The sequence below is a fragment of the Pleuronectes platessa genome, chromosome 7 (assembly GCF_947347685.1).
Source record: "Pleuronectes platessa chromosome 7, fPlePla1.1, whole genome shotgun sequence".
NCBI lineage: Eukaryota > Metazoa > Chordata > Actinopteri > Pleuronectiformes > Pleuronectidae > Pleuronectes > Pleuronectes platessa.
This window is the reverse complement of record NC_070632.1, coordinates 3,753,235-3,770,954: the sequence shown is the minus strand read 5'-3', so window position 1 is coordinate 3,770,954 and position 17,720 is coordinate 3,753,235. Positions and strand designations below refer to the sequence as shown.

The 17,720-nt window shown below is 43.1% G+C and overlaps 1 protein-coding gene across 1 annotated transcript in view; it reads left to right on the top strand.

Moving 5' to 3' along the window:
- necab2 (N-terminal EF-hand calcium binding protein 2) overlaps positions 1-17,720 on the top strand; it is a 93,194-nt gene that overhangs the window by 28,755 nt on the left and 46,719 nt on the right. Inside the window, exons 3-5 of the mRNA XM_053427489.1 lie at positions 1,389-1,497; positions 5,232-5,257; positions 5,525-5,622. Coding sequence (XP_053283464.1) covers positions 1,389-1,497; positions 5,232-5,257; positions 5,525-5,622 — 233 coding nt within the window. The remainder of the gene's footprint in view (positions 1-1,388; positions 1,498-5,231; positions 5,258-5,524; positions 5,623-17,720) is intronic.

The following is a 17,720-nucleotide window of genomic DNA, read 5'->3' as shown; positions in this document are numbered from 1 at the left end:
TGAAATGAGTTTGTCCAATTTTGTCCATTTTGGTTTTGTGAAACCAGAAGGAACTATATTTGGAGGAATAATGGGTGGAGTCTGACTGCCCAAGCCCCACCCACACTATTACCCTGCAGCCAAACGAGACATTGAGACCATAAACTTGTTCAGGTTTGGCCCCCTGCTGGTCATTGGAGAGATGACACGTTTCATTCTTGGCTTCACTTTCCGAACTCAGAGTTCACGTCAGTTTTATATCATGCTGTATTGAGCCTGTAACGCTCGACTGCAGATGTGGTAAAGTGAAACCGTTTTAAAGGGAGGTTCTCAAACTGTTGTATTTCTGACATTTCTATGTGTGGAACAAGGATTAAGGTTGAACGTGCATGATTGAAAAACAATGTCATGGAGGGAGTGAAGCACTCTGGGAACAAAGTCGTCAATCAGAAGAAAATGTGATTGATCTTTGCAGGAAGCACTGATTAGTTGCGCTCTTGTCTTTATTACAACAAGGTGACAAAACCCCGACAGAGGAGTAGAGGCGGGGCTGCATTGAAATTATTAAAATACATATTCTGGAGTTTACACAACGAGATCCAGTCGCACTTCATGAGCTTGCTGGGGATCGATGCTTCTCCAGAAGGCCTTGAGGTTAAGAATTTGTTTTGCATTGTGTTCTTACCGAAGCACAGAGACGGACAGACAGCGGGGATAAAGTGAAAGTGTTGGAGAAAAACCAAGCACATGCCGGATTGATTTCACAGCAGATTGAGAAAGCACTCGAGGCAGAGTTCACATGGCGCGTGTGTGTTTGTGTTTGTGTGTGTTTGTGTGTGTGTGTGTGTGTGTGTGTTTTTTGTGAGGGTGGGAACATGGAACAGCAAACAGGTATAAATATCAGCCGATATGAGACTTTCACAGAGATACCAGTATCAGAACTTGCTGTTACGCACCAATATGAATTATTTCATTTTACAGAATAAACATCACAGAAAACATGAGATTTTCTTAATTCAAATTCTACATATATGTCTGTATTTGTCTTTTCTTGTTTTAGATACTGATTCATAATAAAGTTCAAGGTTTAAGTGTAAACTATCAAGCCTCAGTCACAAGACCTGCTTCGTTATCGGCTTAAATCAATGATCTTAAAAATGTCAACAAATATGTGTTGGAAAAGACATTGAACAGGATGAATCTAGTGTTACTGATCTAATACAGGTTGGGGGTTGAGCAGCTTCACCAATAACACGTTACTTTATTTCTTTCCATCCCCTTTAACAGGTGAAGTGAATACCTTAAACTGACAGTTCCCCCCTAATAATACTATGTTGTGATAATACTGTTAAAATTGTGTGATATTGAACTCATGATTTAACTCTGTGTGTGTGTGTGTGTCTCTGCAGATGATGGCAAACTGTCTCTGGACGAGTTCCAGGCGTTCTTCTCTGACGGGACGCTGAACGAGGAGGAGCTGGAGAAGCTGTTCCACACCATCGACTCTGATAACACCAGGTCAGCACTTACTACACACCACTGCATGCTCGTGTGTGTCTGTCTGTCTGTGTGTGTGTGGCTTTGCCTACAGCAACATTGCTTAGCAGCTGCATGAAATACGTGTGCATGTATTTGTGTGTGTGTGTGTGTGTGTGTGTGTTTTTGTGTGTGCTCACTCCACCGTGACTTTTGTTTTTGATCACATCTCACTATCAATTATGAAAAAGATGAAAGATGCATGCAGCTGCACAGCCTCAGCACCACGTTTTTTCAAAGTTTGTGTGCGTGTGTGTGTGCGGGTGTATGTGTGTGTGTGTGTGTGTGTGTGTGTGCGTGCACGTTCAGGTAAAATGTGTGTAATTTATTCTGCAGCGATGAAATGTCAAACCCAGAACTGAAAGCAGTTTTTTATGGAAAAACCTTTAGTAAGCGAAACCTTTACGTTTAACGACGAGCACGAAAATGAGAAATAAAAAAAGACAGTGGGATGAAACAAAGGAAGAAGCGACTGAGGGGAAAAGCAGAGTTTCCTGTTTCTACATCTGTCAACTTCTTTTCTCCTCATTCTCATTTATTGTTGCATTAGTCCTCCTGACCCTCCAGGACCTTTCTGTGGCTACTTGCCCTAATGATACTCTTTTGATTGGCTGTCAATGAATCAATATTGACCCTTTTATAATCAGCTGGTCAGTAATCGGGGGGGGGGGGGCTGACAGACCGGCTCTGTTCATTTAAACCACCTCTGAAACCTGCAGGTCCTCGAACAAAAAGGAAACCATGCGGAACAAAAACTGACCTTTATGGCTGTTGTAGAATTGGATTAGGTTCAATATATTTATATATAAAACTCCTCCACAGGGCTCAGTCTTTTTTTTCCTTTTTAAATCAGCGCAGGAAGTGAACCATGCAGCTGACGTCAGCCATGTTCCCCCTTGAAAGACTTTATAAATCTTACTCGCCGCAGTGGATGCAGTCAAAAAAAGTTTCTGCTCATTACAGTTAAGTGGCCTTGCTGCACGCCAGGCCTCGGCAGTGTCACGTGACAGCAGATAAGGATATCGATTGGTCCCAGTGAAAGCAGGATTGACGGCGTAAGAGTTTCCTGCTGTAGCAGGAAGTTGATGGATGGGACGGAGGGATGAGGAGGAGACTGAGTGATGTCCTGCCTCCAGTCGTTCATCTAACTCCCTCTGTCCTGCCTCTCCTCACGTTTCCAGCTTTCTGTCCTCATCACGCTGTTTTCTGAGACTCACTGTTCTGACTAGTTTGAAGTGCAAATACAAACTAACCTAATAAATTAATTTTATTCAGTCAATTCAACAAACTATGAAGTTCTAGAAGATCAAATTACAAAAAAAGACAGTTGCAATGTTCACTGAAAATATATATATTTTAAAAATGAAATGAAATTGCCTTTGATCAGACTCAAAACAGCTCAATCTACACATTCTGTAGTATTAATGTATTTATGTCTAAAATACCACATATAGTCTATAGATTATTATAATGTAACTATAACACTTAAAGGACCACTACAGAATGTAATGTTGGTTTTCCCTTATAGAGGAGACTCACACATTTTAAAGAAATCGTTGATGTTGTTAAACAAACAAAAAAGACTACGTTTACAAAATCTTTAATTTCTCAGCCTCTGAAGCAGATAGAGTCAATAAATAGAAATAAAACAACATTTGATGCCTGAAACATTAAACTTTAAGTGAGACTTATTACCTTTTCCAGAAAATGTGTTTATTAAAGCTGACATCCCCTTGTTTCCCTCGAACACATCTCTTTATCTGCATCTTCTTCATTCTTGTTTTCATTGATGCACCTCAGTTCTAATCTGCCTCAATATCGCTCTCCTCGCTCAGATCGTTCATCATTGTCTGAAACGCTACTTTTCTGCCGACTAACGGCTCCAACAAACAAAAAAACGACATTTCCCATAATGCATTCCGCCTCTTCTGGGAGTATTTCAGTGAAACATGATGTATTTCTTCAGTCACACTTCTTGAAGAGGGGGACATCATATAAAACCTGCAAGTTTCATCTGTTTCCAAAGGGGAGACGCACTCAAACGTCGCACCAGGCTTAAAGGTATAGACACCCATAGGCTGCTTCAGGTCTAAATGGGTGAAAATACAGTCAGATGGTTTTAAAGGGAAAGCTGTCATTTAGTTCCTACCACAGGTTTAGTTCTGCAAATACTGGATCCTCTATGTCCCATAATGCAACTTGATTTCTCTGTCGATCCTCTCAGCCTCTGAAACGCTCGTCCACTTCAGAGACGGAATCGAGGTTATTCTTTCAAGTTGAGCAGTAAATTGAACTTAATGATTAAAATCAGTTGAGTTTCTCTTTATTGTTCATAAAACACGTCAGACTTCACTGAGATACCGTGTGAAAGCACCGAATCAGCACTCTGCATTTAAATAGATGTATGATTTTAATGAAATCTAATGTCATAGAAACATACGCTGACTCCTCTTGCCAGCGATAAGCTTTAAAACCCAGGATCAATGTGACTTAAATATTATTACCAACCCCTGGGGGCCTGTGTCGGTCGCGGAGAACCACATGATTACCGGTTTATTACCTGTGTGAAAATGCAGCGGACATCTGGAAGCGCCGGTTGGATGGTAAACAATCTGCCTCTGTTATTTTAGCCAACTGAATAAACAGGGAAATACATTTGATGTTGGATAGAACTGGACTTTTAAAGCCCATCTGTCACAGTGATAGATCGGGACTCATGCTGGCAGACGCTCTGCAGGAGGAATCTAGCTGCAGCTTAATAAAATCATATGAGCCATTAACAAATCAGCCCGTTCATCAGGGGTCAACCAGATAAAGCAAAGCAATAACCTGCTGATATTTCAAATGTTTACTGTTTTATTCCAAGAACCTTCTCCCTTTTTTTTCTGAAGAGTAATTTGTGATGAAGATGAACAGATGGCGTCTTTCCGTCAGTCTGTTCTCCGTCCTCAGTTCTCCCTTCATCAGTTACATCTCATCCTTCTTTTGGCTGCATGAAGAAGAGAGGATCATCTCCCCCCCCCAGAGACGTTTACATTTTGCTGCAAAGATAAATTGGTTTGGATAACGGATCGAGAAAAGTTCTCAAATTGGGTCTTTCTAAAATATTTTCTTTGTTTTGCGTTTCGTGTTAGAAACGTCATCAACACTAAGTTCCGGTGAATCTTGTGCTTCATGTATTCAGACGTTATCCAGAGCTTTTACTAGAATGCAGGGGGGGGGGGGAACTCCAGAGAATGTCCCCATTCTTTTGTCCTCTCACGTTCAGCCCCTCTGGACAATGTCTGGAGAGTCAGTGCAGGTCTGAACGCTGCATTTGTCTCCTGGTCAGTCGACCGGGGACAGTCTCCCTTACTCCAGAGAAGAATTCACGTCCAGCTGAGCATGAATGATGGCAGATTGACTCAGACTCCTGTCAGTCTTGTTAGGCTGCTCCCTGCCTGCCAAAGACTGTGTGGGTCTGTGTGTGTGTGTGTGTTTGTGTCTGTGTGTTTGTGCTGAGGTGATGAGCAAGCAACTAAACGAGAAGGATTCAATCATTCATTAAATGTCCTGTCCTATCAGTCCTGTACTTATGCCTAAATGCCAAAAGCCTTTCCTCAATTTCTGACCCTGCTCTTATACTTCTCCCTTTCCTTTCCTTCCCTTCTTCCTTCCTTCCTTACATCCTTCCTTCCTTTTTCTCCCTCTGCTGCTCCACTTCAATGCTTTGATAGTAATGTTGACACTAAGGAACTCTGTGGTAAGTGTGACCACACACACACACACACACACACACACACACACACACACACACACACACACCTGCCTCTGGCCTCATTCTCTGTCTTATCTATTATTAAAAATAATTTCTCCATTGAAATGCAATTATTTTGTCAGGAAAATATCTTAATTTAGCTCATTATATTCAGTTAACCGTCACAAATTACTTTGACTCTTAAAGTTGTGCAAACCTTGTGGTGTTCCAATTACAGTGTGTGTGTATGTGTGTGTGTGTGTCTGTGTGCAGACTACTTTGCTAAACACATGGGCGACTATGAGGGAGTTCTGGCCTCGTTGGAAACACTCAATCTCTCCATCCTTAAAGCCATGGACTTCACCAAGAAGGTAAGATTGTGTGTGTGTGTGCGTGTGTGTGTTCCTGTACTTTATAAATAATTATATGTATATTATCTATGCACTTATATCTGTGAAGCCTATTTAAGTATCGACCCTACAGAGTGGGGACATTTTGACCGGGCCTCATTTCTCAATGGACTGTTTGAGGTTAGAGACCTGGTGTTAGGGTTAGAATCAGGTTAAGGTTAAGGGCTAGAGAAGGTATTATATCAATGAGTGTCCTCACTAAGAAATACACACATGTGTGTGTGTGTGGCAGTCAGCTGCAGAGCTGTAATGTGTTATCCTAGTTTTTCCCATGTGCTATATATAGAAGCTAGTGCACAGCCCCATTCTGATATCCATGTTCATGTTACAGCCTCTGTGCCTGAGTGTGTGTGTGTCTCTGTGCGTGTGTGTGTGTGTGCATGTGTGTGTGTGTGTGTCTCTATATCTCCATCCGCCAGCTCTGTCTTTATCGTTCTCTCAGCTGCAGCCATTCAGCAGAACTCAAGGCTTGTTTGCCTCTAACGAGCAGTCGTTGTTGAATCAATCAGTGAAGTGTCTCTCTTGTTCCGTGGCTGTTCCACGTGCACGCCCGCTCTGCTCTTCTGTCCTGGGAGCTGGGGTATTATTCTCTAGTCTGCTGCGGGCGGTGAGGAGGAGTGTTGTGTCGGGAGCGGAGCGGCCTCTAGAAGTCAAATCACCAAACTGAAGCTCGGACGCTGCTGACCGGTCAGATACTGGTGGAGGATTTGTGAGACTGTGTGTGTGTGGTTGTGTGTTTTTGGCTGTGAGTTTCCAGTCGACTTCACTGCAGAGAAAGAGACTCGAGACCATAAAATATCCACATCTCAAAAACAGTCTAGAAGCTGCTCCTGTCTGTCAATAAGCACTTTCTGTTAATTGAAGATTTCCAGTTGTAACTCGTCTGTTGCCCAGTTGTAATCAGCAGTGGTTTTACTTTGAGGCACTTTGTGTGTTTTCATCTAATAGGCAAAACATCCAGCGTTTCCACTCTGGGACATTCATTGCCATTGAGTCAGTTTCTCGTGCCAGAGCAGTTGCTGGCCTCATGATCCCATCTCCCCCTGAGGTTTTCAGACACTGTATCAGAACTTCTGCAGATACCCCGTGTTAAAGTACCGGAAGCTACAGCCGGAGATAAGATGTTGGTGTGTAATGGTTTAGAGTAAATATGACTTTTCTGCCATTTTCATTTTGTCATTCATGCTGCCCCTGTTTCCCAGTGGCCACTCACGGTACAGCAGCAGAAAGATCTCAGTTTCGACACCATCCTTGTTTTGTGCGGAGCTTCTGACTTTTCATGTTTAGTTCAAACCAAAATGTGAAAGATTCTTCGGATCAAGGTCCGGACCATCAGACCCAATTCAATCCGAGCCAATAAGGTGGTCTCAGGAAGTGGAGACGGCATCAAACAATATACAGAGATAAAGAAGAGGAGGCGGCTGTAGGATTCCTTCCATCATCACCTCTGACGATATAATATTTGATATAGATGTGTATTTAGCTGGGAGTAAAACTATATTGATATTACAACAGCAATGAAATTATAAAAGTGAACCAGTTCGTTCATTTTCTCTGTTCAAACAGACAGACCCCGTCGATGAATCCCAGCCACCGCTGCTACAGGGCACTGGTCTCATTTTACTTAAAGTTCATTTTTATTGAATTAGTATCACGTGACCACATCTTCCCAAACTCAAAGCTGGAATCATTAGATCCACTCGATACCTTCTCCCTGTTCTTCTGGTCTCATTGGTCCTACCACTGACGATGAGACACAGAGGAAACTGATGCATCCCACGAGCTTAGGAGAATCTCCAGGGTGAAGCAGATGTGAGTTGGTGGAGTTTAAAGACAGAGCGTGACATTAGCTCGGGCAGAAGGCTGCAGCCGGAGTCCTGGCCTTTTACATCCCTGTGAGAAATGATTAGTTCTCCGTCCACCTCTGTGAATAGAGACGCAGAGAGATTAAGTGGAGCTGGTGACTCTGTACCTGGCTGGTGGCCTGAAGTGCTTTCTCTTTTACTTTAAAGCACTCCGTTGGAACCTGAAGGGGGTTTGCAGTGAGAATATAATGAGTCATCTGAAATTTATACCCCAGCAGTCTTGGCTCTATGAAGCTGGGGAGACCTTGCCAAATTCCTGCAATGTAAGACAGGATGCATGAAATTACAGAGTACAGTGCTGCTCATGGATTAAAACACGCTTCAGCAGCCATAATGACACCTGCACCATCTTCTCCACCGTTAGTTTTCTGAATAGACAATAAATATGAGAAGGAAAAGCATCTGATGTGCATTGGACTTGACGGACAGCTATAGAGATGCTGATTCTCTCTATCTGTGTGGCCATCGCTCATCCCCCTCCGCTGCATTCTCCCAGAGGGACGACCAACACACCAATAATTCATGCAAATGTGATATTTCCATCCACTTCATGCAGTATTCATTATTTCGCCTGTCAAGGTATCAATTAGCGGAGGCAGTCGCCGCTGCCTGGAGCTCATGGGATTCAGCAAATAAGCAAATCATAAAGTAATTACTGGTGATTAATAAACTCAGATCACCTCTGACCTCAGATCACAGCATATTTATTGCAATTATCCTGCTAATAACGGGAGAATTAGAGGAGTCATTTCAAAGACGTAATTATCTTCAGATGCTAGAATTAGATTTGTGCCCTTTGCTTTATATTAGTTATTCACTGCATATTATTGATTTATTAAAGTAGTAACCATAGGCTGTGTTTTGTCCTTCTCTTCATTCAAGAGCGTGGTCTTTCAGTGTGAGCGCAGGGGCATTACAAAATCTGAGCGTAAAATCAAGTTCTGCTCTTCAACTGAAAAATAACGATGTGGAAAAAACCCATGTGTCGTGTCTCCACTTCCTACAGTAGCGCTCAGGGGATGGGGTCAGGTTATTGAGGTCTCACAGTCAGTCTCAGCTGTCAGTCGTGACGTATGACCAGCGTCAAATAACTCATTAAAACCAGAAAACCTTTTGATGTGTACTTTGACTTGTTACTTGAGCCAGGTCTCATCCACTAACATGGAGGAGGCAGAATGGCTTCATTTTTGTTGAAGTGTCACGTCCTTCATCTTTATATACAGTCTGTGATACTAACATTGAAAAGACAAATATAATATTTTCACTTCCCGTTTCTGCTCATGTCAACTTGGCATCACATGAAGGGCTCCCTAAGTCACTATAGTTGATGTCAGCTTGTTAGGACAAAAACGTTGTGTCGTATCTTTCAAGCAGCCGAGTGTTGTCGAAGTTGTTGATGATGAGGGAAGGACTCCGAGGACCAAGTACTTTCATTATAACAAAGTTTATTACAAGAAATGACAAGTCAGGACGGGCATCTAGAGACCCGGAGATAAACAAGCCAAATAGTGAAATCGCACATTGATATAGGGACGTTGGTTACGCCCATGTATAACTAAATAAGGGCACGTTTTTTGTGTCCGAACATGAAAACACATTGGTCAAAAACATTCCCTCTGCCTCCATCCACCAGCTGGTCAGAGACAACACCCGAAGTCAAAGGTCATCCCCAAAAGGTAGAGAACAAACAAGGCAAACATCTGGAGGACTCTCTGAGAATGTCTGAGAGTCATAAAGGCAGGCATCATAAATATAAGCCTGTCATTGTGTTTTAAGCACATACCAACATGATCTACTCTAACGAATATACACGACAGTTGTTCAGCCAACTTTTGCCCGAGTTGTGTATTTCCAAGCGTATCTCGCTCGTGTCATCATCCAGATGCAGGACGGACCTCAGGCCTTATGAGAAAGCTCGTGACATCCGTGTGACACTGTTCATACTTTACTGTAGTTCCTCCTGGCGATGCTCAGTTCATAATTTTTGATCAAGACCAAAGATTGTTTTGCATGAAGAGCTGTGAGCAGTGAAGACAGCTGAAGAATAAAAACTTTGGGAGTAGAGAGGCTGGCAGTGAGTTTGTTTGTCCGTGACGGATTCAGAGAAAACCCTCCTGCACGTCTGCCTCCTCGCTGAGGCAGCGTTTCAGTCACGCTCCCAAATGACGGCTCACAATTTCATGAGCAAATACTCTAAATATGTAATCCACATGGAGCCCGCACTTCAAATCCAGCGTTCTTTCAACTGTTTGTCTCCTTTTCTTTTTGTGTGACAGCTTTTTACAGCAGTAACACAATCTGAAGTGGTTCCAGAAAACCTTTTTTAATTGGCTCCTCGGCAGGTGGAGTCTGTGTGTGTGTGTGTATGTCCGTGTGCGTGTGTGTAAGTGGTGATGAGCACAAAAAGAGAAGAGGGTGAATTAATTCAATCTCCTGTCCTATCTGTCCTGTATAAATGCTGCTGTGTTTAATGAGTCTGTGTCATTAGCATTTCACTGAGCGAGCCAACGCACTCTGATGACTCTGCAGGCACGCACACACACACACACACACACACACACACACACACACACACACACACACACACTCAGACACACACGCATGCACGCAATCAGTCACGCACACTAAAATCTTGTTAAGCCCAAGTCCTTTTTTTCAAATCAGGTCAGGAAATTGTTTTGTGCCGGTGAGTGACCCTCCATGAGGCTTGTAGCTGCCCCTCCTCCTCCTCCACCTCCCCATCTCCTCTTCCTCTCACCTGTCTTTTCTATCATCTTCTCCTCTTCAATCTCCGCTCTCTATTGTCTTCTTCCGCCCCCGAGCCATCGCCACCTCCCCCCACCTCGTCGTCTTCATCCCCTTGCTTTGTTCGTGAAGATGAAGGTGAAGTAGATCACGGGGGTGGGGGGGCGTTTAGGTCTGTACACAGTAACGATGGAGCAGTGTGAAGGGAGTAAAAAGGTGGAGAATGATTGATGGAGGAGAGAGGGGAAAGAGGGGAGAGGGAGGTTGGGTGAGAGGTCGGAGTGAAGATGGTGATGAACGAGGAGAAGTGAGTAAAACATCTCAGCTCAGTCGGATTCTTGGTGAAGCAGCTTGCGTAACGTTCATCACTTATTCATTTGGATTTAATGGGTTTCAAATGAAGATTATATCCACTACAGTATGTTGGTAGAGCTGAGTCTGTGTGCTCCCTTAATGAGATTCTTTTTATGGATCCCTCGGACTAACAAAACACCATCAATTCTATCAGTTAAACGTAAGATTCTAACGCTTGAATGAATGATAGAGGTTCTTCAATAGTCAAATTAAATGTTAAAGGAAAATAATGACGATTTCTCCCTCACATACGAGCACATGGCCACACTCAGTTAATTCACATCACCGTAAGGGAATAAGAGAATGAGCTGAAGAAATGTTGTGTGTAAAGAAAAAGATTGAATGAGCTACAAACAAAGAAAAACATCAGGAAAACTAGGATGACATTCAGTGGAATGCACCAAGGACAAATAGTCCTTTTCATTTTAATCAAACTGCACCAAATTAAAACACCAACAGATATCAATCCCCTAAATATGAAGATTTAATGGGTTCCTCCCTTACGCAGAACACGTCCTTTCACCAGGAACCAGGGAAATCATTTAAATAAGCAACAGAATAATTATAAACGAAGTAAATTGATTAGACATGTGAAATAATCCTTGACGGGGAGAATATTGTCTACATCTCTATAATCTGATTAAGTTCAGTCCAATGAATGTGTGTCTGTAGCCACCTGGTGCCAAGAGCTCAGTCTGGATCATTCCTTCGATCACAGCAACCTCAACGCATGTTTATATATTATACACATGTAAAATCAATCAGTGATGTAAACTCTGATAGCAAGTGCATCCCTCAAAGGAGGAGATGTGAGGGAGTTGACACAGACAAGTTTGGGTGAAAGAAGAATTTGACGGTGAAGAGAGAACAGAAAGACGGAGGCGGTGGGAAGACGCTGAGAAAGAGAGAAAGAGAGAAAGAGAACGGGGCGAGTTAAGGAAGTGAGAAGTGAAGGAAGCGTAGTGATGGTATATGTCGTGGCAATTTCTACAATCCCAATCTACCAACGAGGAAACGAGACACAACTCTCTTACAGTATTGTACGACAAGGGTTAGTTTGTAAAATGCACACCGATGGGAAACAGTTCTTTGTCTTTATACATTTGGCTCACCCCTCCCTCTCTGGTTGGGGTTGTTACAAAGTCAAAGGTTGGGATCTTGTGATCACATGAAAACAACAATGCCTTAGTTAAAGCAATCAGGCCAAGATTCAATCAGTAGTGCAGGATACAGCATGATCAAGGTTTCATTGTGTGAGATTCAATCGTGATCAATCAAACGGGAAATAAACAACTTAAAGAAATCACAATGTAGAAAGAAATCAGTTTACAGAGGGAGATGGTGATTGCAGCAGCATCACAGTGGGTAGAAGAGTTACAAATCAGAAAGGCCGTGGTCATATTCATGCTCAGTAATCACGTCGTTAAAGTTATTTTCATCAAAAGTAGGCAAGATTTTGTTAATGAGATATCTGAGACTCTGTATAGATTTCAAAATATGAATATTGTGGCTACTTTTAATGAAGGTACCGGATCACACAGAGGAATAAAACAGAATAAAGGGGTGGATTTATTGGCTAAGCACTAAATCGTGAAAAGACGTTATGGATATTTCACTTGGCAAATCGGAAGGAAAAACAATAACCAAAGGAAACATTATTATACAATGGCAGCCGGGATGTAGCTCACACAGGGAGACGTCTTTATGCAGTGCAGCAGGAGGTGAGCACAGTGTGGTCAGCCATGGGAGCAACAAAGAGGAGAACATCTTGACCAGGCCGATAAGACAAACTGAACTCAGTAACACACTGCATGTAATAAAATGACATCCTACAGGATTATGTGATTACAGCCGAATCATCAGTGGAGCATAATGCTTCACTGTAACAAGTATGTTGGAGAACGAGAAAAGCTAAAGTAGGAAATTGCAATGCATGCAGTGGAGGAACTGAGCTTGGAAATGATTGGAATAGTATAGTGTTATATATATTATAACAGATGACACGTTTGGTTGGTGGTCGTTTTGCTGGTGATCTACTAACAGTACTTGTGATAATGATAACAGGTGCACACATGGTGGAGGCAGTAGTATTTAAATGAGAAATTTATTTATTTATTAAGGAAAATAATAAATAAATGGATTTTCTAAGGCTGAACTGTTTACATTTAAATGCTACGTCATTGTGTGTCGCACTGTCACTGGAATTAAGAAAATAAAAGTCCACAATTTCCAGACCCTGACTCTGCATCCATGTTTATTTACAGTCTATGATTTCGCCCCATGAAGGAAATTAATAATCACAACTTCAAAAGCTGTTTATTTTAACCCACATCACCTCAAATCAAGGATTCTTTCAAAGCACAAATCAGAAGATGCCTCTTGCTCCTCAAGACTTCAGAGAGCCATCTTAGTCGAGGACGAGACCTTGATGTGAAACCTCCCACTACAGGGATCATGATAATGAAAGCAAAGCACAGAGCAGCCTGGTGAAAGGAGAGATCATGACGCCGAGCGATGTGTTCCCCGTATTTAAAAATAATTAGAGCTTAAATCTGACTACAGCCAAAACAAAGTAGTTTATAATTAGATGAGGAAGAAGAAGGTAAACCTCTGTGATGGCTTGGACTGAACCAACCAATCCAAAAAGGTGGGATTCTTCACATCTTTTTGTCAGTGGCTGAAAACAGTAAAACATTGATAGGAGCTGATCTAGTGATAGATAAATCAGTAGAAGAGCGTTTGGAGAGAAAGTTCCTCAGTTCAAGCTAAGGCCCCGTCCTGCCATGTGAAACACAGGGAAAGAGATCATAGACCAGAGGACAATTGTCTACATAGTTTGTCCCAAGTCATAATACTTGAGGTACAAGTTCATAATACTGTTTGATGATGAGTTCAGTTTTTATGGAGCCAAAAATTGAGGTGGCAAAACTATAGGATTAAATAAAGAAGATGCATTTGCTCCACTTGTCTAATTACTTGCGGTATACAAGCTACACTTTAGTGTTGTCCCTCACAGGTCTAAAGGTGTCAGCACCTGTTTGATGAGCAGCAGCCGGCGTGTCCCTGTCTTTACCTTTACTGTGCGTCCCCTGTTTCCTCTGTGGGCGTGGCGTTCTGTACAGGTGAGCATGTGATGGAGTGTGCGACTGACTGACTGCATCCTCAGTGTGTCCCACAGCTGGTAATGATGCGGACATGAATAATTTGTGTGTTTGTGTGCGTGTCTGTGTGTCTGTGTGTTTGTGTGTGTGTGTGTGAGGGAGTGAGTGAACTGGGCGAGTGTGTGTTGACTGATGAGGTTACACCCAATGCATGAATAATGCAGAGGACTGTAGGGAGTGAGGAAGATAGTCTGTGTGTGTGTGTGTGTTTGTGTGCGTGTCTGTGTGTTTGTGTGTAATTGGGTGAAAGGAGAGAATAGAGAGGGGAACTCCTTATAGGGATTTTATACTGACTTGAGGGACTGAGATAGTAAAACTCACAAATGAAGCACAAAGCTCCGCACAATGTCCTCCGGTTCATCCTCCTCATCTCTACCCTCTTCTCTGTGCTCCTCTTCCAGTTTCTCCCTCCTCTCCTCCTTTTATCTCCCTTTCCCCCAAGCAGCTTCGCTCCCTCCTACTGTTTATCCCCGCCTCCTACACCTCCATCCTCCTCCCCGCCTTCCCTGCATCCTCGTTGTGTCCCTGAAAGCCGATGAGGCTGGCATCATATCTGAGGTGTCTCAGTGTTTTCTGATGCCTGTTAGCGAGCTCGCCTTCTGTTTAGAAACAGGCTCTGGCCCGGGGCCTGGTCGTGGACCAGCTCCACACGTCCACCAGTTAAATCCCTCCAATAGACCCAATGCCTGGTAATCTATCATCGCTTCCTGTTTTAGAATCATTCAATCCTGATGGCAAACACAAATGTTCTCACAGTGAAGCCACCGGAGTGTAGGGGGTTTAGAGACGTGCTCTGAACCGAGGTGCAAGCGATGACGTCATGTACCGCCGCACTGCATTGTGGGACAGTTGTTTGCCCGCACCAGCCAATCACATCGTGTTTTAAACAAATACTCATTGCCGTGGTTGAACTGAGAACATCTACGGAATCCTGCAACATAAACCACACAGCGTGGAGCATGTAGCATGAAGCATGTAGCATGTAGCATCTAGCATGTAGCATGTAGCATGTAGCATGCAGCACCGAACCCGACATCTCACAATATGTGTGTTTCCCATTTGACCCACATTTATTTATCTACAGAGAATTTGTCCCGTTACAAAGTCAATGCAGAGAAAAACTGTTGATGCTGATGGTGCAGAGTGTGTTTGTGTGTGCACGTGTGAGTCCGTGCACAGGTTAGCGGCCTGCTAATGGACTGGTAGATGTCAGCGGGTGGTCAGCTGTACAAGTCCACCATGAGTGCTTGACCCCCCCCCCCCCCCCCGCCCACCCACACACATACACACACACACACACACACAGACACACACACTCACTCAGTCCATTTCTTGTGGTTTTTACTTTTATCACATTTCTCTTCGCCCCCCACCCCCCCCCCCCCCCCCCTTTCCACTCTAACATCTTAGCTCATGCGATGAAGACATGCCAGTTGCAATAAGACCTGTGTGTACGCGCGTGTGTGTGTGTGTGTGTGTGTGTGTGTGTGTGTGTGTGTGAGTGTGAGTGTGAGGTCTCCTGCTCCGCTATGGTTTCCTGCATGGTGCTAAGATGGTGTTGCTTAGAGACTTATTGACTGTGGTTGCTAAGATACCATTTTAATTGGTTGATGTGTGAGGCAGAGGCGGAGTTGGGGGGGGGGGGGAGTTGTGGGGGGGGGTTCCCATCACACCAAACCCCAGTTATCCTCACACGTAGAGCGGCTGTGTTGAAACTGCGACTGAGACTCGTGAAATAAACGTTGATGCTGCTCGAGAAGAGAAAACCAACACGAGTTATCATCGGGGGGGGGGGGGGGGGGGGCAGCTCAGACCACAACTTTAAATAGGTTACCATGGCAACAACAGATCAAACCAATAGAAGGTAATAAAAAAAAATCTATAAATAGTCGGCTTGGGAAGTCTCCAGAGAGAACACCCTGTGAGCTGTACACACAGCCGTACAGCCTGAAGCTGTTTGAACGACAGGTGAGAGGGAGAACAGGAACATCCAACAAATCTTCTCTTCTTCTATTCTCTCCTCTCCTCTTCTCTTCTCTTCCCTTCTCTTCTCTTCTCTTCTCTCCTCTTCTCTTCTCTTCCCTTCTCTTCTCTTCTCTCGATTAGATACGTTTTCATATTTAAGGGAAAAGGACGTATTCAGGGGCACTAGGTATAGTGGACAGAGGTGGGGGGGATTTTGGACAGATTGTATTCAGTCAAGTCGTGTTTTAAAAAAAGAAGAGTAGTTTTCTGAGTGTCCAGATAGATGAGGTGTTGTGAATCTCAGAGGCCGATTTATCTTCCACTGAATGGTTGATATTCATTCATAAAAACATTGCTCTACCATTATGCCACTGGTGAAGAGCTCCACAGGGTATTTAAACCTCTATGGAAAAAGAAAGAATGAAAGAATTTCCTTCCTCCGGTGTTTTTAACTGCAAGGATTTATTTGCACAAGGTGCAACACGATTGTTTGGGTTTTTCCCCAAAACTGGTGATAAATAGAAACTGGCAATGAAACAGTGCCAGAACCAATAATGAACCCAAAAACGGGGGATCAGCAAGATCAGCTATTTTTTAGCGAAGTCTAATTAGAAGTTTAAATTTAACATATTAACTTTCAATAGTATAAATAAGACTTAACTTAAATATACGTTGCAAAATATAAATAGGGACGGGGTCCTCTCCTCTCCTCCTCTCCTCCTCTCCTCCTCTCCTCTCCTCCTCTCCTCCTCTCCTCCTCTCCTCCTCTCCTCTCCTCTCCTCTCCTCCTCTCCTTCGAGTTGCATTGACTTCTGGAGTCAGTTGAGAGTGATTAAGCTCCTTTAGACTAAGCTGCTGGATGGAGGATCGATACCAACACTTACATCCCTTCCTCCATCTTGTGCTTCTCAGTCTTCAGCCTGCGACAGCTTCCTCTTTCTCCATCACTGTAACACGTGTCCTGTTGAAGCCAGTGAAATGTTGAAGCCCCCCCACCCCCCCATCGTGACTTTTGATTGTGGGTTATTCAAGATGGAGAGAGCCACTCACTGTCTCATTATGGAGTAGAACATCATTACAGGTTGGTGCATTGCTATTGTGGACTGAGGCAGCAACACCCTCCTGGGGAATGAAGTCAATGAGATTCTCGTCAACAAGAGGAGAGTGGAAGTAAAGCTGGAGACAAATGTCCTGACCCTCTGCAGGGAGCCTTGGTGTTGATAGACTGACAGAAGGTTATTCACCTGAAGTCCGTTCATTACATGGAACCGAGTGGCTTTGATTTTCTAGACAATAATGTTGTTATTATCCACGTTATCAGAGTTTGGAACAAAAAAGGAGGAAATCAAAGTGAGATGTAACCTCGTTCTATCTTTGTTGTATATTGAGCTAGTTTGCTTTCTTTGCAGAGGACATGTTACAGTTTTTCACAATTGTTAACACACGTTTTTCAAAACAATAACGGCTTTCTCAAAACTGCACACACAAAACTGAAAACCTCACACACAAAACGCTCAACCTGACACTCCCTTTGCAAGATGACTCTTTGCCATCAAATCTCTTAACAGTTCACAAAATGGAACTCGTGTTTTCATTTGGTACACACAGCCATATTATCCAATGACACACACATGCCATTCATTGAGTACACACAACTAAGCATTTGCTGCACACTGAAGTGCAAAATTTAAAACACAATCATCGAAATGGAACACACCATATTAATGACAATGACTCTGGAGAATGAGCCATTTCTCCTTTTGTAAAATGTCTCAGTGTAGGCCTACTTTTTCCAAAGTCAATCATAAAACAGCAAACAAATATGCCGCAAAAAAAGTTTTATGTCGGTACACACAGAGAATAGTACAGGACTGTAAACCGGCCGGCTCAAGGCACTTTTATGCTGCAGTCCTGATTGCAAATTGCTCAAAACACCTGAATGTTTAGATATTTTAGTATTTGTGTGTTG